General features: G+C 36.1%; 1 protein-coding gene across 1 annotated transcript in view; it reads right to left on the bottom strand.

Annotated features, from left to right (window-relative positions):
* The window catches only part of Nrg3 (neuregulin 3), a gene marked incomplete at its 5' end in the record, with an annotated part of 1,020,825 nt that overhangs the window by 92,527 nt on the left and 900,877 nt on the right, over positions 1 to 27,421 (bottom strand). The window contains 1 exon segment of the mRNA XM_033763192.1: positions 19,218 to 19,244. Within this exon segment, the coding sequence (XP_033619083.1) occupies positions 19,218 to 19,244 (27 nt within the window).

Raw genomic sequence — 27,421 nt, 5'->3', positions numbered from 1 at the left:
GTCAGCATCTGTGTGTGATGGAACCTCAAACTGAAACATGTTTTAACCACTTTTAAAGTGTAAAAGTCGGATTCATTTTCAAGTGAAACTCAGTAAAATTTCCTCAAAAGATGCACTGTAACTAACTCTTTATTTCTTCAAAGCCTGAATGTGACATGAGTCTATTGCAATTGGCTTAAAACATGTTTTATATTTAAAGGTCTTTTGATGACCAATTTATATATCATGTTAATCACTTCAGTCTCACTTTTACATAAACAAAAGTTTTACAAACTGAAGTAGTAGTATAAACCGGCAAACAGCCAGGATTCACAATATAGTTAATGAGCAATAGCATTACTGTCCTACTGCTAAATCAGCAATGGAAATTTGACAGTGAAGCTAGCATTCTAAGATGTTTGGTAGTAAAAGCAATTTGACCTTCACCATTAAATAAGGCAATCTCTCTTTGCATTTGCCTGATGGAGACACACCTGAACCCCCAGAGAAACTCCACCTTTTCCAAGGATAGTTCTTTTAATGCCCACAGCTCAGCTATAATGCTTTTGCATCTTTTTGTCAAAATTCTTTTTGAAAATTCAGTAAATTATCAGTAGGACAATGTACAGAAGGCCACACATTCTCGAGAAAAGAAAAAAGAAACTTTGAACAAGCTATAGGTAAATGGTTATTCATCTTGTATAGAAAACTGATTTTACTGACTCTAAGATATTCTCCTATTACAATATCAAACCAAAGAAAGATGTTGAAACCTCCAGCTCTGGTTTTCAGATCTCATTATTATAAGACTCAATAAACATTAAAGTGTGACCAGACCCACTTCTACATGACCCATAACCTCATATATTAATGTATGTATTTGAAGGAGACAATGACTCAAGTTCCAGTTACAATCAGAGTCAATACACACACAAAAAAAACATCCCAGTATTTTAAATCTGTAGGCCCAGCATATGGTTATAAACAAAATGACAACAGTATAATTACATGTAAAGTCACTTTTCATTTGAATAAACCACTGTAAATCAATTATACAAGTAGTGTCTATATACCATAGGGAAAGGCAATCCCAAATAATTCTACTAATAGTAACACAATGATACTTAAAAAATTAATTTTATTGATACAGTTTAGGTATACAATATGATATTCATCATTGGAAATTTCTACCTTTACATAATATAACTTGGCTCTTATTTTTTTGACCTGGCCTAGCTTCAAGAGTTTCCCCTTCTCTATTTACAAAGACTTTGTTTCCATTTTCTCATATAAATGCCATTCCCTTCTTTCCTTTCTCCTACATCCCTTCCACTTCCCCTTCCCCTTTGCCCTTTTCTTCCTTTTTCACATTATCTATTATACCTTTCAGTCCTTATTTACCCTTTCAGTTTCTCACACTGGAGAAACTATTTGGTATTTACAAGTGTCCTATTTATTTCGCTTATGAGTATTGCCTCAGTGTGCATCCACTTATCTGTAAATGTTAATAGTTTCTTGTTCTTTATGGCTAAGTAGTACTCCATTTTAGATAATTTTTTTTTCTTTATCCAGTCTCCCTTTGATAGGCACTTGGGCTATTTCCAAGTTTTAGCTATTACAAATTGTGCTGCTGTGAACATGGGTGCATATACATCACTGTGGTATGATTCTTTTAATTCTTTGGGGAAGGTACCCAGCAGGGTAATAGCAGGGTCAAATGGGACTTCTAATCCTAGGTCTTTGAGGTATCACCTTAGTGATTTCCACAGTGATTGCACCAGCCTACACTCTCATTAGTAGTGGGGCAGGGGTCCTCTTTCCCCACAACTCTGCTAGCATTTGTTATTGGTTGATTTCTTGTTAGCAGCAATACTTTCTTGGGTGAGGTGGAATCTGAGTTCTTTTCATTTGCATCTATTGAATGACCAGTGATGTTGAACATTTTTAATGTTTATTTGCTGTGTTTACTTCTTTGTATGAGAAATATCTGTTCATTTCAGATGTCCATTTTTGGATTATATCATTAAATTTGGAAGGTCTGATTTTTTTAAAGTTCTTTATATATTCTAGTAGACCTTTGTTTGAAGAAAACCTGGTGAAAATTTTTTTCCACATTGTGGGTTGTCTCTTCACATTGTTGGTGGTTTCTCTTGCTGTGCTGAAGCTTTCTAATAAGAGATCCCACTTGTTGATTGTTTGTGCTAATTTAAGGGTAACTGAGGTTTTGTTCATAAAATCTTTTCATACACCAATATTTTAAATAAGTTTACCTATGCTCTCTCCTAGCCAGTTTAGTGTTTCTGTTTTAGTATTTAGATCTTTAATCTATTTTCATTTTAGTTTAGTGAATTGTGACAGATATAGGTCAAATTTTAACCTTTGGGAAGTTGAAATCCAGTTTTTCCAACACCATTTATTAAAGAGGTTTCTTTCCTTCAGTGAGGGTGTTTGGCTCCTTTGTGAAAGATGAGGTGGCTGAGTATGTCTGGAGTTGTTTCTGTATCTTCTAATCTATTTCACTGGTCCTCAGGTCTGTTCTTTGCCAGTGCCATGCTTTTTTTTTTATCACAATAGTTTTGTAGTATAGTTTCAAGTTGGGGATTGTGATATTCCCTACCTCGTCTTTATTGCCTAGAATTGCTTTTATTATTCTAGCTCTCTTCTTGTTCCAAGTGAATTTTTGGATTGTTTCCTCAAGGGCCATGAAGTATGCTTCTGGAATTTCAATTGAGATTGCACTGAATCTACATAGCAGTCTTGGAAGTGTGGCCATTTTCACTATGTTGGTTCTTCCTACCCAGAAGCAAGAGATGTCTCTCCATTTTCTGATATCATCTTCAATCTCTTTTTCCAGTGTTATAGTTTTCTGAGTAGAGGTCTTTGATTTCTTTCATTAGGTTGATTCCTAGGTATTTCAATTTTTTGGATGGTATTGTGATTGGAATTCTTTGCCCCACTTCTGTCTCAATGAGTCAGTTGTTCACGCACAGGAAAGCTCTGTTGATCTTGTATATAGCTACTTCACTGAATTTGGTTATTGCAACTACAAGACTTTTGGTGGAGTCCATGGGGTGTTCTATATAGAGTATTATGTCATCTGCAAATGGTGAGAATTTGACTTCTTCATTTCCTATATTTATTTCTTTAATTTTTTTCTCTTGTCTCATTGCTGTGGCTAATGCTTCCAAAACTATATTGAACAGAAGTGGTGATAGTGGATATTCTTGTCTTGTTCTTGGTTTTAATGTGAAGGATTTCAGTTTTTGACCATTTAATAAGATATCGGATGTTGGTTTTTCATAGATGACATTTATCAGGTTGTAGTAGAGACCATTTATTCATTCCAAGTTTTTGTAGGGTTTTTATCATGAATGCATCTTGGATTTGCTCGAATGCTTTTTCTGCATCTATTGAGATGATCATATGTGTTTTTGTCCTTGGCTCTCTTAACAGAGTGTATTCATTGAGTTGCATATGTTGAAACATTCCTGAATCCCTGGGATGAATCCCACTCGGTCAGGGTGTATTACCTTTTTGATGATCTTTGCATTCTATTTGCCAGTAGCTTACTAAGGATTTTTGCATCTATGTTCATTAGTGAGATTGGCTTATAGATCTCTTTTTCCATTGGGTCTTTTTTCTCTGTTTTGGGGATCAAGGTGATGCTTGCTTCCAGGAATGAATTTGGAAGTATTACTTCTCTCTTTTAATTTCATTGAAGAATTTAAGCAGTAGGGGTAATAGTTTCTCCCTAAATATCTTCTGAAATTCAGCAATGAAGTCATCGGGACCCTGGCATTTCTTAGTTAGTAAGATTTTAATTATGTTTTCAATTCCATTGATTGTTATTGGGTTTTTAGAATTTTTAAGTCCTCTTCATTCCACTTTCTTCAATCAATTCATAAGAATCTAGGAATCTGTCCATTTCTTCTGTGTTTTCTTATTGGAGTATAGGTTGTCAAAGTAGGTATTGATGATCATTTGGATTTCTGCTGTGTCTGTTGTAATTTCACCCTTTTCACTCCCAAATGCATGGATTTGAGCCTTTTCTTTCCTTTTCTGATAAAGTTGGCTAAGAGTTTGTCAATTTTGTTTATTCTTTTGAAGAACCAACTCTTTGTTTCACTGATTGTATGTATCATTTTCTTAGTCTCCATTGCACTAATTTCTGTTCTGATCTTTATAATTTCCTTACTTTTATGACATTTGGTCTTGCCCTGCTCTTCTTTTTCTAGAAGCTTGAGGTTTGGCATCAGGTTGTTTAAGCTCTTCCTATTGTCCTAATATGAGTATTTATTGTTTTGAATTTCCCTTATAAGATTGCTTTCATTGTGTCCTATTGATTCCAGTATGTTGTGTTGTCATTGTCATTTAATTGTAAGAACTCTCTGATTTCTTCTATAATTTTTGGTATGACCCATTGGTTATTTAGAAGTGTTTTGCTGAACTTCCATGAGTTTATGAAATTTGTGCAGTTTCTTTTGCTATTGATCTCCAATTTCATTGCACTATGGTCTGATAATATACAGGGTATAATTTCAATTCCTTTGCACTTACTTAAATATGTTCTACAAGTGAATATGTGGTCTCTTTTGAAGAACGACCTGTGTGCAGCTGAAAAGAATGTTTATTCTGATTTTGTGGGGTGGAACATTCTCTAAACATCTGTTAAATTCATTTGTAGAGTTTGAGTTCTAGTATTTCATTGTTTATTTTCTGTGTAGTTGATCTACCTATTTATGGCAATCGGGTATTACGGTCCACCACCACTACTATATTAGTGCTTATTTGATTTTTCATGTCTGTTAGTATTTGCTTTATATAGCTGAATACACTAGTGTTTGTTGCATATATATGCATGGTTGTCATCTCTTCCTCTTGGATTGTTCCCTTTACATGAATGCAGTGTCCTTCTTTGTCTGTCTTAGTGTTGGTTTGAAATCCACTTGATCTGCAAAGTTGGGTTCCTGTCGCATAGAGTATTGTTTTTCCACCCTTTAATTTTCAGTCTATGAGTTTCTTTTTGAATTAAGTCTGTTTCTTGTATGCAGCATATTGATGGATGTTGCTTCATAACCCTCTCTGCCAGTCTATTTGTTTTGATTGGTGAATGAGACCATTAAATTGATAGTTACAACTGTTATGTTTTGGCTTATCCTTGTCATGACTTTTTCTTTTTGTTGTATTCTCCCCTTTTGCATTTAATTTCTTGTCATGACTGATGCATTCATTCTACTGGGATTCCTGGAGCTGTGATCATCATTGTCTTTTCCTAGGATATTGTTTAAAATTTTTTTGAGTTTTGATTTTGGTATTCATTGAGCTTTTGTTTTGGTATTCATGAAGCTCCCAAAGTGCTCTTTGTCATGAAAGTATCTTATTTCTCCATCAATTTTGAAAGATAGTTTTGCAGGGTACACCAATCTGTGTTGGAGCTTGTTTTTCTTTAGGGCTTGAAATATGTTACTCCAAGCTCTTCTTGCCTTGCAGGTTTGTGTTGAAAACTCTGCTGTGATTTTGATGGGCTTTCCTTTGTATGTGATTTGTGTCTTTTCTCTAACTGCTTGCAGAATTTTGTTCTTGTGTTGGGTTTCTGAAATCTTAACTATTAAATACTTATGTGTAGATTTTTTTTTATCATGGCTAGTTGGAGTCCTATATGATTCTCTTATCTGTATGTCAAATTCTTTTCCCCTGCTTGGGAAGTTTTCTACTATTAATTCTGCGAACAGTTTTTTAACATCTTCTGAAGTCTCATCTGTTTCTTCATTGAGTCCAGTCAGTTTCATGTTATTCTTTGCATCATCTAGCATGTGCTGGATTGATTTCTCATACACCCTTACTATTTGTAAGAAATTTGTATTTTCCTGGTCACTAATCACAATCCGGTCTTCTATATCTGAATTTCTTTCTTCACTTTGGCTCATTCTGCTGTGTAAACTTTCAAAGGAGTTTTTAATCTCTTGGAAATCCATATGCATCTGTTTTATGTATTCCATTTGTTTCCTATGTTGGGATTCCATCACATTTGTCAGCTCTTCTATTTTTTTTATTATTATTATTATTTTTTTGTCTGTGTCTGCTCTAGATCTATTAATCATGTCTTGCACCATGGGCAAAATCTCTTCTGTTATCTGAGAAATTATTTCTGATTTCATATTTTCCAGATCATCTTTTGTTTTCATTTCAGGTGGTTGAGTATCAGATTATTCCATCTCTTTGCCCTTTGGGGTTGCTTTAGGTGATCTGGACATCTGGTTTTGAGTCTGGACATCTGGTTTATATGTCTTCTCATTTCAACATATGCAGCCTGCTGTGCGTTTGTTGAGGCAACTTTTTGTTCACCCAGTGGGCTTCAATTCTCAGCAAGCCACCAAGCAGCCTTTTCTCTGCTCCTCCCAGTGCACCAGTTCCTCAGTTCAGAATTGTCTTCTGGATCCCTGAGCTGACCTGTTGTCTTGGCAGGCTTTTGGCTGGGGCCTGTGTACATTTGGCATGGTATCTAGGTGTGCCTCTGGCTAGGAGCTCTATGTAGCTGTTTTCTAGGAGGACTTTGGCTGGGGGCTCTGCACCCCAGCCACTGGTGTCTGAGGAGGCTTCTGGCTAGGCTCTCCATGCCACTTATTGATGGTATTGGGGCAGGCCTCTGGCTCATGTTTGTACACCTATGAAGCTCTTTTCTGGGCATGCTTTTGGTTTGGGCCTGTGTGCCCAAGCCACTGGGGTTGGGACAGGGCCCTGGCTAGATCTGCCTGTAGCCACACCATGCTGGTCCAAACCATAGCTCGCTAGGATCTGCCAAGCCAAGGGTTTTTGCAGGCTAACTACTACATCAAACAACTGTAGCTATGTAAGGCAAGTATTTTTCTTTAATTTTATGTGCATTTTTAATGGTAGGTAGATAAAACTAGGCATAAATCCACTATATTTCTTTTATAAATATTAAGTCAAAACTATTTGAAGTCCCAATAAAACTCATTTCAAATTACCTTGAAACTATAATATCAAGTGAAATAAATCTGATACAGAAACTTAAATATCTCATAGTTTCTCTTATATGAGAAATAAAAAAATCAGAGCAAAATAAATGGCAACAGCAAGGAGGGACATCTTTTTTTAAATGGGAAGGTGAGTGAGAAATGTGGAAGGGAGGCAGAAGGGGATTCAAAGGGAATGGAAAAAAAAGAATTGAAGAAAAAAATGGAAATGGAGCTTTTGCAAAAGGGAAGGGGACCATGAGTTGAAAGAAGTGGGAGAGAAGGGAAGAGTAGGGGATGAGAAATAAATTAAGATTTTTATATATTTGTGCCAACTCCCCATGATAAAAGCAATAATTATGTACGGTGGCCATGAGCTAATAAAGATACAAAAAGACAAGATTGTACATGATAACTTCCACCATGTAAAGGGGACAGAAAAAATAAGAAAAATTATAGTCAAAAGCTTACAAAGATTTCCCCTGAATAAAAATAATATTACCATGTGGAGAGAATTATAGAGAAGTTAAGTCAAAATATTTTGGAGCATATATTGCACATGTGCTACTTAAAGGGTATGACTTGCATTATCTCACCTGAATTTCAAAATACTTTGAATACAAAAAAATACTTTCAAATAAGAATTTTACTGCATCCACAGAAGTCCACCTATAAGAAAAGGGTTGAGAATAATCATATAATCAAGATAAAACCATAATAATTGTGGTGAACAATTAGGTAGACTATCAGGAAGGAATAAGAAAACATAAAGTTGGCTGGAGAAAGTTAACATTGGCTTGTAGAATATAAAGTATGATTTTTTTTCTCATTGAGTTTATTGGTACATTTTAGGTATACAGTACATTTACATTCATCATTGGGATTTTGTACCTTTACATGACAGGTCTTGGTTCTCATTTTTTCCCCTTGTCCCTGCCCTCCCTTCACCCCCTCCTATCCTCCCCATTTACAAACACTTTATTTACATTTTTTTCAATTTCTTATGTTTTTTTGTTTCCCTTATTCCCTTTCCCCTACCCTTCCCACTTTCCCTACACCTTTAGCCCTTTTCTTCCTATTACACATTGTCAATTATATCATTAGGATCTCATGTACTATTATGGTTTTTCACACCAGAGAAACTATTCAGTATTTACACGTGTGACTTATTTATTTCATGTAGGAGTATATCCTCAATGTGTATCCACTTTCCTATGGATGAATCTAATTTCTCATTCTTTATAGCTGAGTAGTATTCCATTATATAGAAAAACCACATGATTAAACATTTTGCCAAAACCAGAAAGGTAGCTTCTAGCACTGAAATGTTAAATTCTCAAACTCTAAATAACATTTGCAAAGCTTTGCTTTATAGTTAAGTAGAAATAATAGTAATATGATTGGGGGTGAGAGAACTCAAGTCATATAGTAAAATAGGTAGAGTTTCTTTGGCAGACTATTCCCTTTAGAACTGTCTGTCATGCTACTCTTCAGTTTGGTTACATTAGAATGGAAACCATCTACATGTGTTTGAAACAGAAATGCTGCTTGATTAGAAGTGTACCTATTTGAGGATGGAGGTCAGTGGGAGTAATTTCCCTTGTCTCCTTTCCACGTGTATTTATTTTTTATCCGGCCTCACTGCATCCTTCCATACCCCCACAAAGACTCAGATCCATTATTCTGAAGAGAAAGTTGGGCTGAAGTTCTGTTTTATTGAAACTGCTTCAGGTTAAGAAAGGGAATTGACCTGGCAACCCAGGAATCAAATGCCACATCCTGACATATCTAAAGGAGACATAGGATGATTGGGTGTTGGCATTTTGAAGAACCATCACTGTTGCTGGTCAAGTTGTTTTGGAAAACCAGAATATCAGCAAGTCATGAAAGCTTATGGCAGAGTCTGACACTGAGCTAATTTTTGAATGTAGATCTTACAATGTAGAAGGCATATTTAAAGAGTTGTCAAAATATATACATAATATTTTGCTTTAATATTAGCACAGGTGAATATCAGCTTGACTTGGAGCTAGAGAAATCTGAAATATACAAGCTTTTATAAGCATGTTAAATAAGTAGAGCCCACAAATTAAAAGTAAAATAATAGTGACTAGTTCTCCATTAAATGGTAAAAGTCAGAAAAAAATTAACCAGTATTTAGCATGTCTTTTATCTTTATTATTAATTTCTATTTGTCTCAAATTATAAACAGTCAGAATTTAAGAGCATACACATTCCTCCTCCCTGTTTTATTAATAAGAAAACTATTTTTACTTTTTTCTTTAATTATAGCAATGATCAAGGAACAAAATAAAAATATGTGTTTTTATGTGAACATTAGTTGGACAGTCAGGCAGCTGGGTGGATAGCATAGAGAGGTACAATCATGACCTGATGTCTATTTACCACACATCAAAGTATGTGTACTTTCTATCACACTGCTTGAATCCCATAACACATCTTTTTCTTACAGATATAGAAAAGTAGAATCATTGAACTACTGCTATGATTCTAGAAAATGCTATAGAAAATAGACATGTTTCATTTTTTTTTCCACATGAGGAAAAAGAGCCCCAATTCTCATAAAAATATGGTTCTGACTGAAGTTAGCAGCTCGAATGTAACAGCAAAATAAATGTATAATAAACAGATAAAACACAGCTGTTATTACTTCATTAATACAGCCTGGAACTGCATTTTATGGTGAGTTAAATGCTACTTTCTTAGTCAAAAGCTAATAAACTAAGTGAACCTGCTGCCATTTGTTTTCTAAAATATTCGTCTGAGGTGTTTAGCTCTTTCACTCACACTACTTACTTGGCTTTAAAACATTTCATCAATTGTTCTAATAGCTGGATCCATTGTGCCCAGAACCAATGAGTTTACAGGCTGCATTTACATTGTTAAACAACCACAGCTGCCAAGAGATACTCTGGCTTAATATCATTTTTGCCAAATTCTCATCATGTAACAAGCCGAGTTCCCCTCTGAAGCATATAGCACACTCTTGTTCCAATGTCTTCTGCTCTTTCCCTATTAATTCTGCTTATCTTTTGGTTAAGTGTAGGTTCTCCTCCGTCTCTCTCTAATTCAGCTTCACAGTGATGGAGTATGAGATGAAAATGAGTCTCTGTGGAATTACTCCTTACTGAGCTCATGGCCCTACAGCTAGGCTTGCAAGATAAAATACTCAACACTGAGTTAATTTGAACTTGATATAAACAATAAATAAATTTTTACGCAAATATACTCCATGTCACCATATGAGACATACATCTATCCTAAACAATTTTTGTTGTGTATTGAAAGTTTAAATTTAAAAGAATGTTCTGCATTTTTATTTGCTAAGGCTGGCAAACCCATCCCCAATACAGCTTCTACAACCGTGGCCCTAGCTGAGTGCACCTATGTCCTGGCCAGTCTATCTGGAGTTGGGCACAGAATAAGGCAAGAGAATATCATTTTATTGGGATAAATCAAACCATCTTGTGTTAGGCTAGTAGCAAGGATTGTAGGAAGAACTTGGGTTTCTCAGTCATTCTGATTGGAATTGTAATTCTATTTATCAGTCGGGTATATTGCTTTCACTTCAACTTGCGTTGCTTCTTCATGTGTAAAGTGAAAACCTATTGCCCTAAGAGGCTTTTCAAAGAGGTTTCATCTACCCTGCAGCCATGTCTCTTTGTCTCCTCAAGGGCAGCTTTACCAATCAATGTACATTCCTAATATGGAGAGATCTCTTGACTATATGCCAAGCAGCTCCCAAACTTGGAATCCCCAGTATACTGAAAGAATACAGGATCAAATTTTCCAGATCAAAATCCAGCCACTCAGATGATGGTTATTTTTTGCATCACACATTTAAGGTTCCTGATGAGTTTGAAATAAAACATGAGATAACTCATATGAAATCACATACTGTGCCCAAAGTCATATGGTAATGCATGTGAGCTCCTGCTTTTGCTTGTAATACATGAGTGCATGCCAGCTTCATAACTGAAAGGGGCACTGGCACTGAAATTTGGAAAATAATTGATCTGAATTTAATATATTTTCAAAAGAACACACTCTTCTTTAAGGCTGATCCAAAACTTGAAACAGATAAAACTCTACTGCCAAGAGGGAATGTAGTACATCCAAGAAGACAACCTCCCTAGATAAGAAAAGTTTACTTGATTTTTTTTCAGCCAGGCCAAGCCTGTTGCTGTTACCAAAGAAATTATTTTTTAGTGAAGAAACTGAGAAGAAATGAACAATAAAATCAGATAGTAATAAATGCAATGGAGAAACCAAAAGAGGCTAACGCAAGTTAGAAATCAGAGAGACAAGTAAAGTATCTCCAGAAGTGTATCTTACCTAAGTTCATTAAGATGAGAATGAACCAACCACATGCAAATGTGGTAGTCCTTAAGGAACATTGATACAAAGGCCCTGAAGTAGGTAGAGGAAAAAGGAGAAGGCTTTATGGAAGAAAGCAGTCTTGAGGGTAAGCAGAGTAAAAAATGGATGATTCAGTGCAAGGGCTTTTAGTATCTGGATTTCATTCTAAAGCTGTTAGAAAATTTTATGCAAGAGAATTATAGGGTTTTACTTACACTTAAATGAAAAGTTATACATAATTTAATGATGATGTGATTTCTTTTGCTAATAGGCGTCAACATTTCTGAGCACCTTGCTTCATCCTGGTCCTTTTTATTCTAACATCTTTGCTAGGATGTTCCTGTCTCTCCCTGTGAAAGTTCTAGCCTTCCTTCAAAGCTCAAGGCCCGCTCTGGGGCTTCTCTCCTCATTGCAGCCCATCCCGCTGCTTCCCTGGGCATTTTTCCTGGCCTTTTCCTCTGCACCTGACATACATCCTATGAAAATTTATCTTCACAGAGCCCACAGGAGGGCAACATTTGAAGTCCAATCCTAGATTTGTCCCATAAGCTGGGATTCCGTAAGCAATGCCTACAAGGCAAACTCTAAACAGAGCTCCTGACAAAATGAAGCGTTTCAGGGAACCTGATAGTTCCCTGCTTGCATCCTCAGCACACTTTGTTTTTAAAAAAATATAAAATTACACTTCCTTCAAAAAACAGCCAGCTAGGGTCACTATATTCAGCTGTAACCTCTTGACTAACCAACCACATAAGCTACCATTCCCCTTCGTGTGTATGATGTTTATCCAATTAACTGGACTTCACTCCATTTCCCCAAAATCTGGGCCTTCTTCCATCATTTTTTTATCTCTGGTCTCTGTTTTCCCTTTAATTTCCTTTCTCATTTTAATCTGTGTTTCACTGTATTACATAAGAAAATCATGAGAGCCTGTTTAAATTTTTTCTGAAGTTCATATACTGACTACTTACAAAGAAACTCTCAACCTAGTTGTTCTGTAGCAATATGAAAAATATCCTATTATTTTAGGAATGATGCCTTTGTCCTATATTAGCTGTCAATGCACAACATTGCTTTTTCTAGTAGTTTAAATGAAATATTTTCCTCAAGATCTCTGATGAAAATTTATTAACTGGTCTTGGAATTCTGTGCACAGATGTGTTACATAAATGTCCATTTTTCCTCTGCAGCAATCATAATGTATATATCTGTATATTTGGATACATCTCTTTATCTGTGCCATTCCTCACTTTCACTGTTGAACTTTACTGGCGCATAAAGGTCTGACACACCCATTTCCCCTGATAGATGTTATTTGCTCAGTGAATTAGTGAATGGAGCCATCTCTCCACTGCCTTTCCAAGTCAGTCATTCAACACCATCTTTACCAAGGAAGGTTCAGATACCATACACCTTCTAAGGGTATCTCACATGGCACTGTGATGAAAGCCAGCACAAGCCTTTCTGTACCTTAGGCATTTTTAATATTTTAATGAAAAAAATCTCATTTTCCTATATCAATGATCTTTAGATTTTTAACAAAACTCACACCAGATTTCACTCATTCAAACTGTATAAATATATTATGTTAACCTACAAATGATGTCAAATTACAAATAAGACACTTAATCGACAGCATTTCTTGGTGAGTATGAAGAAATTTTTCATAAAAAATTCTAACACAGCTATCCAGACATACCCTTTGGCCAGCAGTCTCATTGAGAAGATTGGCTGGATTTTTAGTAATCAATAACTACTTAGACTTCCAAAGAAGTTAACTTATTTCATCTTTTGGTTTAGTCACATTTTGAGAAAACTTAGAACATCTGACCCTAAAATTCTCTATTTCTTCTCATGCATGGATGACTAAATGAGAGTTAAGTCATGAATTGAAGAAATATGTGTTTATTATTAGTTTAATTATCAACTCTTTTAATTTTTTTTTCAAACACAATACCCCGCCTGGTGTGCACTTCAAAATCCTTGCCCTACTTATGTCAGTAAAATTTATTATTTCACTGATGTTTTATTTTAGGTTAGTATTTTTTGTTAAAATTTCTATGGTATCAATCCCAGGAGCATCATTAAGAAAAATTCATAATTAGACAGAATCCTTCCAAATGTTGACAGTTTTATCAACATTTGGTTTGGCATGCCTTAGTTTGTAGGATAATTATTTCTTAAAGTTAACAAAGCAACTCAGAAGAGCTTGGGGTTAATTCTTTTTGACATCCTCTCTAAAGTGGTAACCTTAGAGGGATCATAACCCAGGTAAAGAAAGTGAAATAGCAACCTCATCCTACAGTGGAAGAAATACTGGGCTAGCATAAATCAGCTGTAGGGCACCACTTCATATAGCTTAGCCATTTTGGCTGGTGTTCAACATAAATGTCTCCTCTTTTTTAAGCAGTCCTCAAATTTTTCAAATGCATCTAGTTGCTCTTCTTTTTTATTATTCTATCTTATCTACAAAACTTTCAGTAGCATTTTAAACATCACTTCATTTGTGTATACCTTTATTCTTTTCAGTCTTAGAGCTCTTATACGTTGAGAGGAGGATTACATACCTTCATTTCCAATATCTTATATACTTGGCATATAGCAAATGTGATAATTGTTAACTAAATAGCAAGATTTTTTGAATCATTTATTTTACACTTTCCTCAAATAAAACAGAAATTTGTTAAACTGTATGAAGCCCTTATTTTTTGAGTTTACTCAATAGGGACAAATTTATGAAATGAAGAACTCCTAGAAGAAATGTACTCTAGAACTTATTAAGTAAAATGACCATATAACCAAATAAGTTTTACCCTATGTATGTAAGGCTTGTTCAGCAATTGAAAAATCAATTAGTGTAATCTTTCACATCAAAAGCCTAAAATAATGATATGATCATTGTCTTGCTCACTTTCTCATTGCTAGGATGAAATATGTAATACCTGCAATTTAAAGATGAAAAAGTTTATTTTATTGAAGCTTTCTCAGTGAGATCAAGTAAAAGTGAAAGATGCCTCTCCTTTTTGCAACATGATATTGGAAGCATTAGCTACTTATATAAGACAAGAAAAGGAAATAAATGATCTACAGATTGGAAAGAAGGATCACAGAAGACATGATAATATAGATAAAAAGGCTTAATGTTATCAAGAAAATAGTTCTTCTCAACATTATGCCTAGATTCAGTGTAATCCCAATAAAGTCTCACAAGTCAGTTTGTTGATCTTGTTAAACCAATTCTAAAGATTATAGTGAAAGACAAAAGATTTTGTGTAGTCAAAACAATACTGAAGGACAGAACAAAGTGGAAAAACTGACATAATCTGACTTCAGTGTTTACTATGTTCTATAGAAACGAAGACAGCAAGATACGGGTAGAAGAATAGAAAGATTGATCAGTGGAACAGGACAGAGATTCTAGAAATTGGCACACATAAATATGGTCCAACTGGTCTTTGATAAAGGGGCAAAGGCAGTTCCAAGGAGAAAAGACCACCTGATCAACAGTGGTGCGAGAACAACTGGATGCCGCATGCAACATGAGGAAGTAGGAGGTGGGCTTTCCATCCCCACAAAAATTAACTTGGAATGCTCTCTTGTCCTAAATGGAAAACTGAAAACTAAAACCCTCCTGGAAGGTAACAAAGGAAATAATCTAGATGGTCGAGGGTTTGGCCATGCCATTTTAGATACAGAAGTAAAAGTAAAATCCACGGAAGAAAGAATTCCTAAATTATAACAAATGTATCACTGTTGTGGGGAATGTCAATACAGCTGTGCATCGGTGGGGGTAGAGTATACAGGAACCTCTAAGTCTCCTACACAATTTTGATGTGAAATTAAATTAGTATAATAAGAAAGTCTAGTTTAAGAAATAATTCACCTACATGCACATAAAGAAACAGAACTGTATTGATCAATTGTTGGTCCATCAACAAATTGATGTGATTTGATTTATATAGATTATACTTACAATTCTGCTTCTCAGCTGAATTTATACCTAGCACTTTCATATACCTAGTACAATAGCACCCTGAATGAAAAGAATTTTACCTGTATGGATTCTCCCATCACCAATTAAATTGGAATTATTTCTTCTCAAAGGGACAGAATTTTACAAACCAATAGGAGTGAACTAGTAAGGTCAGTGAAAACAGTATACTCATTAATTCTATAAATCTATCTACCAGTCAAGCAATCCTTCATTAGTTGCCATTATTTACATGCATATTATTTATTGTTTTTTAACTCTAACTTGTTGTTCAACCACCTTCCCTTGCCTTGGCAATATCTGTTGCTGGAGTTAAATAGTACATATGGAGAACTCATTCACTTATTCACTATAAGGCTTTATACTTTTGATTAACCCTTAACTTTTGTGGCCTCATTATAACCCCAATCTTGAGAGTCATACAGATGGACTACACAGTAGCCTATTACTCTTTTGGCGCCAGTAACCACATTCCTTAAAATGAGTTCTAACAAAGACCCTTTAACACATATTGGGGTCCATCGTACTGTAGGTCATTAGGGCCACTGGAAGTACTCACAATAAGATGGCAAACTCTATATTTCTTTTACTGATGGCAATTAAACTTTGCATGAAAATTTTCCTTTGCTCTATCTACTGCCATTCTGCTTGTAGGATCTGCTTTCTCAACCCCAACATCAGCTCCGCAATGTCTCCTGTTTGGGCACTATGCTAGACAGCAAATGCACCTGCATTCTCTGAACCTACCATGGCCAGAGCCTAGCAGAACACATTCTCTGGCCATGAGCTTAAGTGCTCACTTCCTCAAAATGACTACAGATGTTCATACTCTCCACTCTTTCTTGCTCTCACTAGTGAATGAAGAAAGTGCAAACTGCTTCTCAGCCCTAAACAATATACTCTTCTGCACAAACTGGGCCATGGCTTTCTGTAATTTGTGCCCCATGACTTAGCTTTCTTCTCTTTTTCCACCAACTAAATTCTCTGCTTGCCTCTCTGACATTGTTCATCCATCCATCCATCCACCAATAGCCCCTCTGCATTTTCAGTCTTTTCTTGACTTCTTTCTTCCTTTTATTATGATTGAGACTTGAATTTTGCCTGAAAAGTCCAATTCTCTTCTACCTTTTTCAAGAACTTTAAAAAATGTCTCTTATCCTCAAATTTGGGATCAATCAAGAGGATACACTTGTCTCCTAAAGAAATCTTTTTCTTGTCTCATGAAAAATGATGCCCTTTTCAAGCTTGTGCTATTCTTACTGAGACAGAGATTACTGAAAATCCATTTTTTCTTCTATCCCAGAGTTACTAAGTTTCATGGCCCAGCCTCTCTTCCTATAAGACATGGTTCTGTGATTTAAGTCAAGCTAACAGAATGTTAACAAAAGTGGAATGAACCCTTTTAGGCCAAGTATGTCAAGGACTGGGGACACAGCTGCTATGTTCACTTTGCTTATCTGCTAACTAGGTGCAGTTGATGAGGCATGCTTGGTGACATGAAAGTCACAAGATCAAAAGAGCTTGTATCCCTGATTTGCTAGTTGTATGAAGAGTAGTTATTTTCTGACCACAAACATGTACTAAGACAGGGAAAGACAGGAGCAGAAAAAAATTGCCATTGAGTTTGTCATTACTAAGAGATCTATTGTTTTGATGCAACAGGTATTGACCTTATGTGAAACTCTTTTCACTGCCATTTATCAGACAGTGACATAGTCTAACTCTTTAATTAGAGACTTTAACATATAAATGTTTTTCCTCTATCCCTACCCTACACCATCATGAGTAACTGTAGCATATACTAAGATGACTTGTGCGCATGCAAGTCCTTCACCTCTCACTTCAAATTGTTTACTCCTCCAGTTCAATTTTGTTATGCATTCCTACAAGCACTCTTTGAAAACTGTCATATCCTATAATGCTATCTTCTTCAAAATCAATTAAACTGTTATATCACTACAATTTTCTCTCCATGTCTGACATGGTGGCGCACGCCTATAATCCCAGCACTAGGGAGGCTGAGGCAGGAGGATCACTGGGAGTTCAAGACCAGCCTGGCTACAAAGTGAGTTCCAGGTCAATCTCAACAACATAGTGAGACCCTGTCTCAAAAAAAAAAAAAAAAAAATTATCCATGGCACCAACTTGTTCAAATATTTTCATGACTAATATTTGACTTTATATTTTCTTCCACACCTACCTTACATTCCATGGTGCTTCATTTGAATACCATCCTAACTTTCAAATATTTTCATGACTAATATTTGACTTTATATTTTCTTCCACACCTACCTTACATTCCATGGTGCTTCATTTGAATACCATCCTAGCTTTCATTGTCCTTCTGCATTTTAATCACATTTACCTAGCAAAACTTCAGACCTGCCGGAGATGAGCTGCCTGCCTTTTCAATGATGTAATACCAGATACAAATCCCAGAAAACGTACAACAGAGGAATCCAGGATGAAAATGCAATTTCTGATCTCTTATTAACCCTCAAGACTTCCAGCAATACAGCAAACAACTTGACACCTCTCAAGCAAGTCACCTAAAACTAATTTTTACACCAAATCTAATAAACATCTCCAAAACTGTTCTTTTATTGATATTTTATTTTCAGTCATTAGTCCAACTCATTTAAATATACAAACAATAAAACAATAATTTTTCCTTTATAAACTTTAACAACAATTTCCTTCAAATAGTTTCAATTTTACCTTCTAAATATCAACCAATCTCTCTTCATAATTTCTACCATCAAAGCAGTCCAAACTAACATCAGATTGCCTAGAAAAGGTCTTAAGACACTTCCAATTTTATATAAGTTCTATGACTCAATTTTTTATCTGTAAGCTTAGTAAAACTAAAACTTTATTTGCCTACTTTTATTAATTCACTTCTACCATTGTGCATTTTTCTTTGTTAATAGTGACTTGATAATATTCACTGAAATGGATGAAATGAATATAATAAATATACAAGTATTAACATAAATAGCATATACATATATGAAGATAGTATTCATATCAGTGCCTATAAGGGAAAAAAATGTGAAGATCCACAAAAGCCAAACAATCAGAGCCTGAATAATTTGGATTCAAATTGAAATCTTTTTCATTTTTGTAGATCGTACTCCTGAGTACCTTTCCATGTCTGAACTGTGACACATTCTAAATCTTAAGAAATACTCTTCTGTCACTTAGTTTATGATAAACTAAGTTATAAACACAGTTACTTGTAATTTATAATGCAATTATCTTTGAATACAGAAAATAGTACCCCAGAAGTACTCTAACGCTTTAAAAAAGTATCATCCACCGAAGACTCTTTAAAAACAAATAATAAATTTTGTAAATAGAAATGCTTACAAGCCCACACTCCAAATTAATATCAATGCCAAAATGTTTCCAAAGTAGCCATCATGCAAAAAAAAAAAAAAGAAAAAGAAAGAAAGAAAAAAGAGAGAAATTAGAACAGGAAAACACAAAAACTGACATTTAAGAATCACTGCTTTCTATTATTTTAAGTGTTTGTCATGTTGTAGATATTGTGCTAAGCAATTTATAAGTGCAGTAAAATAGGAACTATTATTATCCCTATTTTACAGATCAAAAAATTGAGAATTAGAGGAAACAATCAAAGCCAGAAGCCAAATCCAACTTCTGTAGGCTTGCAGAAGTACATAACATAAATTGCTTTCTAAATAAGTAGTTAAGTCTCTCATTTTAAGCCATTACTTAGTGAAAATGGACTAAAATATTTTTTTACTACTAATGGCATGTGATATTGAGACATTTCAATTATAATCAGATGGGGACAAAGAACAACAGGTACATTATAACACTGAGCTTTAGCAGGATGTTTAAAGGAGAAAGTTTTTTAGTCTTACCCATGAATTCAATCCCCAAATGGTCTGCTACATCGAAGTCAGCAAGCAAAGGTGAGAAACAAAAAAAGAAAAAAAAGATTAGAAAATAATCACATAAGGAAATCAATGAACACTTCTCGATTTTATCCATGTGTGCTTGAGAAATCTAACCTAAAGACTGCAAATAATATCAGTGCTCTCAGCGTAGATCAGTATTTCCCTCAAACCTCTGAACCATAGCTTGGTTCATAGCTCAGAATGTTGGATGGAATAAAAAAGCATATATTATGAAGTATTCTAAATATAAACTTAAACCAAAAGAGAAATATAGGCAGAGAGTCACACACACAGAGGCAGAAACCGTGGATGCAAAGTGATTTGCAGAATCTATCACATTCTGTGTAGATTAACACCTCATTGAACATAAACTTATTCAGAGCTCAGTTAACAAGAATGACTTACACCTAATAACGTTATGACAGGCCCTAACCAGCTGATCCTCATGTTTACTAAAAAAAAAAAAAAAAGGTGTGATACATTTTCTTTCCTTTCATTTGCTACATGAGAAAAGTTTGCATTGGCAAGACTAAAAACCTTGTATCAGTCACAGAACGTCAGGTAGACCTAGGGCACAAATCAATGCCTTCAGGCCCCACAACTTCTGGCTTGACAGTCCATCCTATCAAAAACAAATGTTGACATAGGTCACTCTGTTCTAAGTACACATGGGAAGCCAACTGTCTTGGAGCTAATGTCCTTTGCCTGTGGAGAGCAGAGTAGTTAATTTTCTGTGTTACCTTCCAGGCATTCAGCCTTACAGGTTGTTTATTTAAATGGTGCTTTCTTTCTTTTAATCCTTCAGTTATATAGCTATCACTTTTTCAAATTCATCACATTATTCAATGATGTTTTCTATTTCAATATTTTCCTGAAATGAAAATACATGGGGAATAACACATTGCTCTAACCATATTTATTTTGAAGACCAATTACCAAGCTGACTTTTAATTCTTTATTTAGCAAACAAGCATTTCCTTTTACATAACATACACTTACTTACCATCACTATGTTAATAATTTGTTTGTAGACAGTTCATTTTTTAAATTTTTGTGTGCTAAAATACATATAGAATGAAATTTAACATTTTAACCATTTTAAGTATATAATGCAATGGTAACAATTAGATTTACAAGGTTATACTATCACTACTGTTGTATCTTTTTCTTCATCTCAGTCAATAACTTTGCATTTTTATATCCCCCATGTTTCCTCCCCACAGCCCTTGGTATATTCTGTCCCTATACAATCAATTTATCTGTATGTTGTCGATTTTTTTAGTGATTACAAACTTTTAATTGATGACTATATACTTTTACAAACAAAGATGGCTACAATATTTTTTTTTGGTATTTATACACGTGTGTCCTATTTATTTCACTTTAGAGTATCCATTCAATGTGCATCCATTTAGCTATAAAGGTCTCTAATATCTCATACTTTTTGTCTGAGTGGTACTCCATTTTATAAAAGCAACTTTGTCCAGTCTTCAGTTAATGGGAAATTGTGCTTTTCCAAGTTTTAGCTATTACAAATTGTGCTGCTATGAACATGGGTACACATATATATTTGAGGTATGATTCTTTGAATTCTTTGGGGAAGATACTCAGCAGGGGAATAGCTGGGTCAAATGGGACCTCTAATCCTAGATACTTGAGGACCTCTAATCCTTATTTCCACAGTGGTTGCACCAGTCTATACTACCACAAGCAGTGGAGCAGGGTTCCTCTTTCCGAACAACCCCCGCAGCCTTTGTTATTGGTTGATTTCATGATAGCAGCCACCATTCTTTGTGTTGTGAAGTGGAATCTCAACATTGTTTTCAAGAAGTAGAGGCATTCATTTCTTGGCATGACATTTTTTGACCACTTGCTGTATACTATTGTGTATTATGATAGATATCTGAAACATTTTCAGCAAAAGACAGGTTTCCTATTCTCAATGAGCTCAGGAACCAGTGGGAAACTACCGAGCAAAAGCCCTGGTCATTCTTTATAATAAGTGCTGTAATAGAAAGGCAGAAAACATTCTTTGGCTAGAGGAGTTGGGACAGAATATGCCATACAAAACACTAGGATTTGTGAAAAAATGGACAAGACTATCTTTGCATTCTTGTGCAATTGGAAGCTTCATGACAGTGTACTTCTAAAACACTGAAGAGTACAAGAGTTGTGGTATTTAAAATAACGATTTGAAGCCGGTTGTGGTTGCTCATGCCTGTAATCCCAGCACTCCAAAGTGAGGAAGGAGGATCGCTGTGAGTTCGAGACCAGCCTTGGCTACATAGTGAGTTCCAGGTCAGTCTCAAGTACATAGTGAGACCCTGTCTCAAAAAATCAAAACATAAAAAATAAAATAACGATTTGGGTGAGGTTAATTTTCCTGAGACTAAAGATAAGGCAAAATAAAAGACTCATGCATCCATGACTTTTGCTCTTTCCTTTCTATATAGGACAATACTATAGGTAGTGTAATTAAGGCTACTGGACACTTTCTGTCTATTCTCTTGAACACAGGCAATGATTCGGGACCAACCCCCTGATCTTTATTCTAATACTATAGGTAGGTAAGTCAGATATAAATTAATATACAGTCAGAGAGGGATTGAGATATTCTCAAGGAAGTCAGCAGAAAAATAAAGACATTATAATTGTTGCTGGAGTCATCTGAAGAAGGTCCGGCCTCAAGACAGAGATACAATGGCCATGCCTGCTTGCCTCTCTAAGGGATAAGCAGTAGTTTGAGACTATCTTGTAATTAGCATCACTGGTCTAGTAAGTCCTGATGGGCAACAGTCACCCAGATGGGTGACCAGAGTATCTGTATCATTCCTTCCCTAGAATGCCTTTACTCTTTCAATCCACCCCTTCTACATGTCTCATTTCCCTATTGGATCCATATTTGTTAAGCAGCTACATTTGTAATCCTACAGTTGGATGGTAGTTAGAGCCAAGTTCTACCCATATCATGACTTTGCTGTATAACTTACCTCTGACAAAGGGCCTCATTAGCCACCTCATTCAGGATACCTCTTGTCTCTTAGGAGCTATCTCTTAATAAAACTTTCCATCTTTTAATCTCCATTGTCCCTTGATATTCATTCTACAATATTTGGGGGACATGAGCTCAACACATCTGATATTTAGAAGGTTGGGAGTTGTATTTCTCCTCTATCACTAAAGCCTGCTATGTGAGGTAGAAATTAGCTGTGTGCCAGAGCCACCTGCATAACCTACAGTAACATTTTCTCACTTGGAGCTCATTAAAGGTTCATGCATCTGAACTGCATCTTGTATGTCCACATGCAAATTCTGGGAAAGGACATGCAAGGCAGACACAGCTGTCACTCACTCTGACAGTCACACTCCCTAGACCCTGCACACTTTCAACTCTTAAACCCACCACCTTCAGCTCTCCTGCCATTTTTCTTTCTACCAGAGCAAGCCTCTCACTTGGAGCATAGCATTTCCCAATCAGACTTCATGAAATTTTTCTGCTTTTTTTCCTTCCCATCAGGTACACTATCAACTTTGTCATACACAAGAACCTAGAAATCCATCCTGAATCCCATCACTCGTGCCAATGAATCTGGAGACTGTGCTAAGAAGTGAGTAGCATGTTTGAAAAACTAGAGGCCAGTCTGAGTACAACTGAGGTTTCGTAAAAGCAATGAAGAAGACAATTGGTGACAAGGAAAATCATAATTTAAAAAATAGAAACTACAGCGTCAGGACAGGAGCAGTTTAATTTTCTATTTTCCCAAGACAAGATAAGGCTGGGCAATTCCCTTTCACCTACGAATGAGATTTGGCCATTCCCATTTACCTGAAGATATGCCTCTTTCACTTGTGAACAGACCATATCTTTCACCTATGAAATGGGCCTTTCCCTAGGGGTGGGCTACAGCTACCTGTGATGGCTGCTACCTTTAAAAGGGCCATGGCTCTTCCTCACAGAACAGCTGTCATCTTTGAGTCTTCCTTATGTATACTGAATGCCTTCTTCCCTCAGCTTCACAGGTTCTATAGATTTTCATCCCCAAATCTCCCATAAATACACCCAGCCCCAGACTATGGTGCATCTCTCTTGCAGTTTCTCTCTCTCTCTCTCTCTCTCTCTCTCTCTCTCTCTTTGAGTGTGTACATTACCACTTTTGTACTCTTTCTTTGAGAGTGTTACATCACTACTTTGGGACCCTCCTAGAACCTGGTCCGATGACACAGCCACAGTGAATTTATGACCACTATCGGAGGCAGAAACTGGAACTGACAAGTACTCAAACAATGAAAGGTAAAAGTAGAAATCTTGAGAAAAAAAAAATCCATCTTCTCTTAACATAAGTTACATCTAATTATTGGAACTGTAAATTTCAGACCCTCCAGCAAGGTGGCACTTGTACTCTTGGATATTAATTCATGGGAAATTATTTACTAATTTTTAGAATAGTTTTCTTCATGGAAACTAAATATACAAATAAAAGTTCTTACTTAAATATTTTTTCTTCTCTCCCCCTCTTTTATGTATGGCCAGGTACACACAAACACACACACACACACACACACACACACACAAACACACACATATTTCTACTGTTTCATTAAACTGCTAAACACTGCAATCACTATTGCAGATTTGAAGACACTGAGAGTGTTTGTAAACAAAGATCAATGAAAATCCATGAAGAATAGATAACAGAAAGGCAATTAATTTTGTTATGTGAATCAGACAAAGAACATAAAGTGCACTCTTTCTCATAATCCTTTACTGGCTATTTCTAAAAGCAGACATCCTGCCCAAGGATATTCAGGTCTGTAAAAAAAACATCAAGAGAAGAGAAATAAAAATTAACCAATTATTCCTTCCCTTAAAATCTACATGCCAAGAACTGCAGATTATAGGGTGGAAGAGGAAGCCCATAGCATAAGCAATGAGTGTTTGATTTCTCTCTATCCAGCATGTATGTGCATGTATAACTTTCACCTAACACTTCCATTAACGTTACTTCAAGATGCTTACACCCTTGGATTATGTACTAGTGTCTAACTTTTACTGAACACTTATTACGTACCAGGAAGTGCTCTAAGTATTCTTTCATGGCAACTTATGATTGTTATTATGCCCATTTCACAGAAGAGGAATGAGACAAGAGAGAGAAACTGAATTGCCCTAAACCACAGGCCTAACAGTGGTGGAAGATAACTGAGCCAAAGATGATGGACTCTTAGCACCATTACCCTCAATGTTTACAAGTGCCCTTCCTAGGGAGAAATTGCTAATCAGGTAATGAGCTCTGCAGGGAGGAATTATTTAATGCACTTAAGCAAGGAAGTTGTTTCCACGTATCCTCAGGCCCTGCTGAAGCACACTTCCTTGCTTGCCCCTACTTGACTGATGAAGAATATAAGCTGGTTGGAAGAAGGGAAGGTGGAAAGGAAGACAACTGTTTTCTGCTCCAAGCAACCAAATTGACAGGTCATTAATATTTCTTCATTGGTTGCTAGGGAAATTTCTTCATGATAAGGCTGACCTATTTATTTATACATAGAGTAACTGATAAAAAGTTTTGCCTGAAAACATGCCAAACATTAAGCCCGATAATCTTAAATTTGGCATTACACTCGACAGATACTGGCAGTTCTGCTGCAGAACTGAAATATTCTTAAAGTTTTAGGACAAAATAAGTCACTAGGGAGACAAAGTGAATATTCAATGAGGTCAGAGATCTTGGAAAACTCCTGAAAATTCAAGGCTCACATTTTTCACATTTTTTGACCAAAATTATACAGACTGATGGCATCTCATAGGGTGTCTTGCAATATGTAGACACTGCAGAATGACTAATTCAAGCCAATTGGCATATACATCCCTTTATATTCTCCCTGATTAAAATCTGTGTTGGGGATTGTCAAGTACAATAAATTGTTAATTATTGTCACCACGTTTTACCACCACAGAAACTTTGAACTTATTTATTCCTTACTTAACTGAAACAATATCACATAGAGTAGATACAGTACAAACTTCTTGAGCTCTTCAAAACTCCTTGTTTTGGGGTCAATACCTCAAGTACTGAACTTCGGGAATGCTGAGGAAGAACAGAGAGCAGTGCTTGACTTACTTCCAACCTCAGGCCTTAGTGGGGTAAGCTGTTATCCACATATGAGGAGGAACTTCCTGCAGTGACAATGCACACACAGTTCAGCCTCCATCCTGTATTACAAATGTTGGCGGGGTTGTGGGGAGAAAGGAACCCTTCTCCGTTGTTGGTGGGAGTGCAGACTGGTGCAACCACTATGAAAATCAATATGGAGATACCTCAAAGAGCTGGGACTAGAGGTTCCATTTGACCCAGCCATCCCTCTGCTGGGTATCTTTCCAAAAGAATTAAAAGAATCATATCACAGTGATATATGCACACCTGTGTTTATAGCAGCACAGTTTATAATAGCTAAAACTTGGAAACAGCCCATTTGCCCATCAGTTGGAAACTTGATAAAGAAGATGTGTTTTTTTTTCTATAAAATGGAATACTACTCAGCCATAAAGAGTGAGAAATTAGAGTCATTCATAGGAAAATGGATACATATTGAAGATATACTCCTAAGAGAAATAAATGTCACACATGTGTAAATACTGAATAGTTTCTCTGGTGTACTTATAATAGTACATAAGATCCTAATGAGATAATTGACCATGTGAAATAGGAAGAAAAGGGCTAAAGGTGTAGGGAAAGTGGGAAGGATAGGGGAAAGGGAATAAGGGAAAAGAAAAAAAAATAGGAGAAAATGAAAAAATGGAAATAAAATATTTGTAAATGGGGAGGGGAGGAGGGGCTGAAAGGAAGGCAGGAGTAAGGGGAAAAAATGAGAACCAAAACCTGTCATGTAAAGGTACAAGATCGCAGTAATGAATGCAGCTGTATTGTATACCTAAAATGTATCAATAAAATCAATGGGGAAAAAAACAAGTAATTTAGTGAGGTGATTTGGCCTCAGAATAGTCCCAGATGTGATCATTCAAACAACTGTTTCATTGGACATGAAAAGCATGCTATGTGAAAATACTGATTTATAGTTTTTGGAAGTTAGAATCCTGGGCTTCTCCACTGCATAGATACCCCAGCTCCCGCAAAAGTGTGTGGTGGAGACCTCAGAGAGGTCTGTGGTGTAGTGCTCAGGAGGCAGGCTTTCCTAGCTTGGTGGCAACAGCTGTGTGTCAAGAGTACCCTGTGAAACTACTGATCTATGGAAATTGCTCTGGGAAATGTATGCCACAGAAATGTGGAGGAAACCACCCACTCAGTTATGAAATGTGTCAGTAATACATAGTTTATATGAATCGCGGAATTGAAATCTGCCACTATGAAGATTCCACCCACAGTTCCTTGTCAAGCAACTTTTCCCTGGTGACACTCCAAGAGGTAGTTCATCTAACCAGGGAAGAAAGAAATGAACTAGTGAAGATGGTACGTAGGGTGTTGAATAGATAATGACTCCTAACAATGGAGTTGTTCATTTCCTAGTAGTTTTAATAATCATTGAGGATGATAATTGTTTCATGTTGCATCTGTGGGTCTGTGTATTCTGCTGGGTCCCAGAGAAAATCAGGTACAATGACAAGATGTCATACGTTAGCATGTTGTTATGCATTTTGCCATTTGTCACAGCAAGACAGACTGATGTAAAAGAGAGGGACAGACGCTACAGTTTCTAATGAGTAGGAGAATAAGGACTAGGGTGGCCCTGGCCATACTAGCCTCAGTCTAACCACAAGATTTTGGATCCATGGAATAGACATCTTTTTAAGCCCAGTTTTTCCAGAGTCTGTCAGAGTTTATACCATGTCATTACAGGAAAGAGACGCTAGGTTGTCACGAAGAGAACATGGTAGAAGAGTGCAGAGTACCTGTCAGACCTGAGTTTCCAGGTCAATGATCCCAGGGTGGGAAATGAGGGAGGTCCAGGAACTATCAAGGGTGCCAGCAACCTGCAGGGGAGGCAAAGAAAGTCTTCCTCCATGTGCCAGGTCAACATTTGGAATATCTGTCCTGAAATGTCCTTTGTATAATTTTATCCTTTAACTATTTAGTGTTAGAGTTAAAATATGAATACATGTCTGGCTCTAAATTATGCTTCCTCATTAAACATGTAATTTTATTTTTACCACC

The sequence above is a fragment of the Fukomys damarensis genome, unplaced genomic scaffold, assembly GCF_012274545.1.
Source record: "Fukomys damarensis isolate Sample0158 unplaced genomic scaffold, DMR_v1.0_HiC HiC_scaffold_1, whole genome shotgun sequence".
NCBI classification, from domain to species: domain Eukaryota; kingdom Metazoa; phylum Chordata; class Mammalia; order Rodentia; family Bathyergidae; genus Fukomys; species Fukomys damarensis.
Note: the sequence above shows the minus strand (reverse complement) of the source record. Positions and strands in the feature narration are given on the sequence as shown.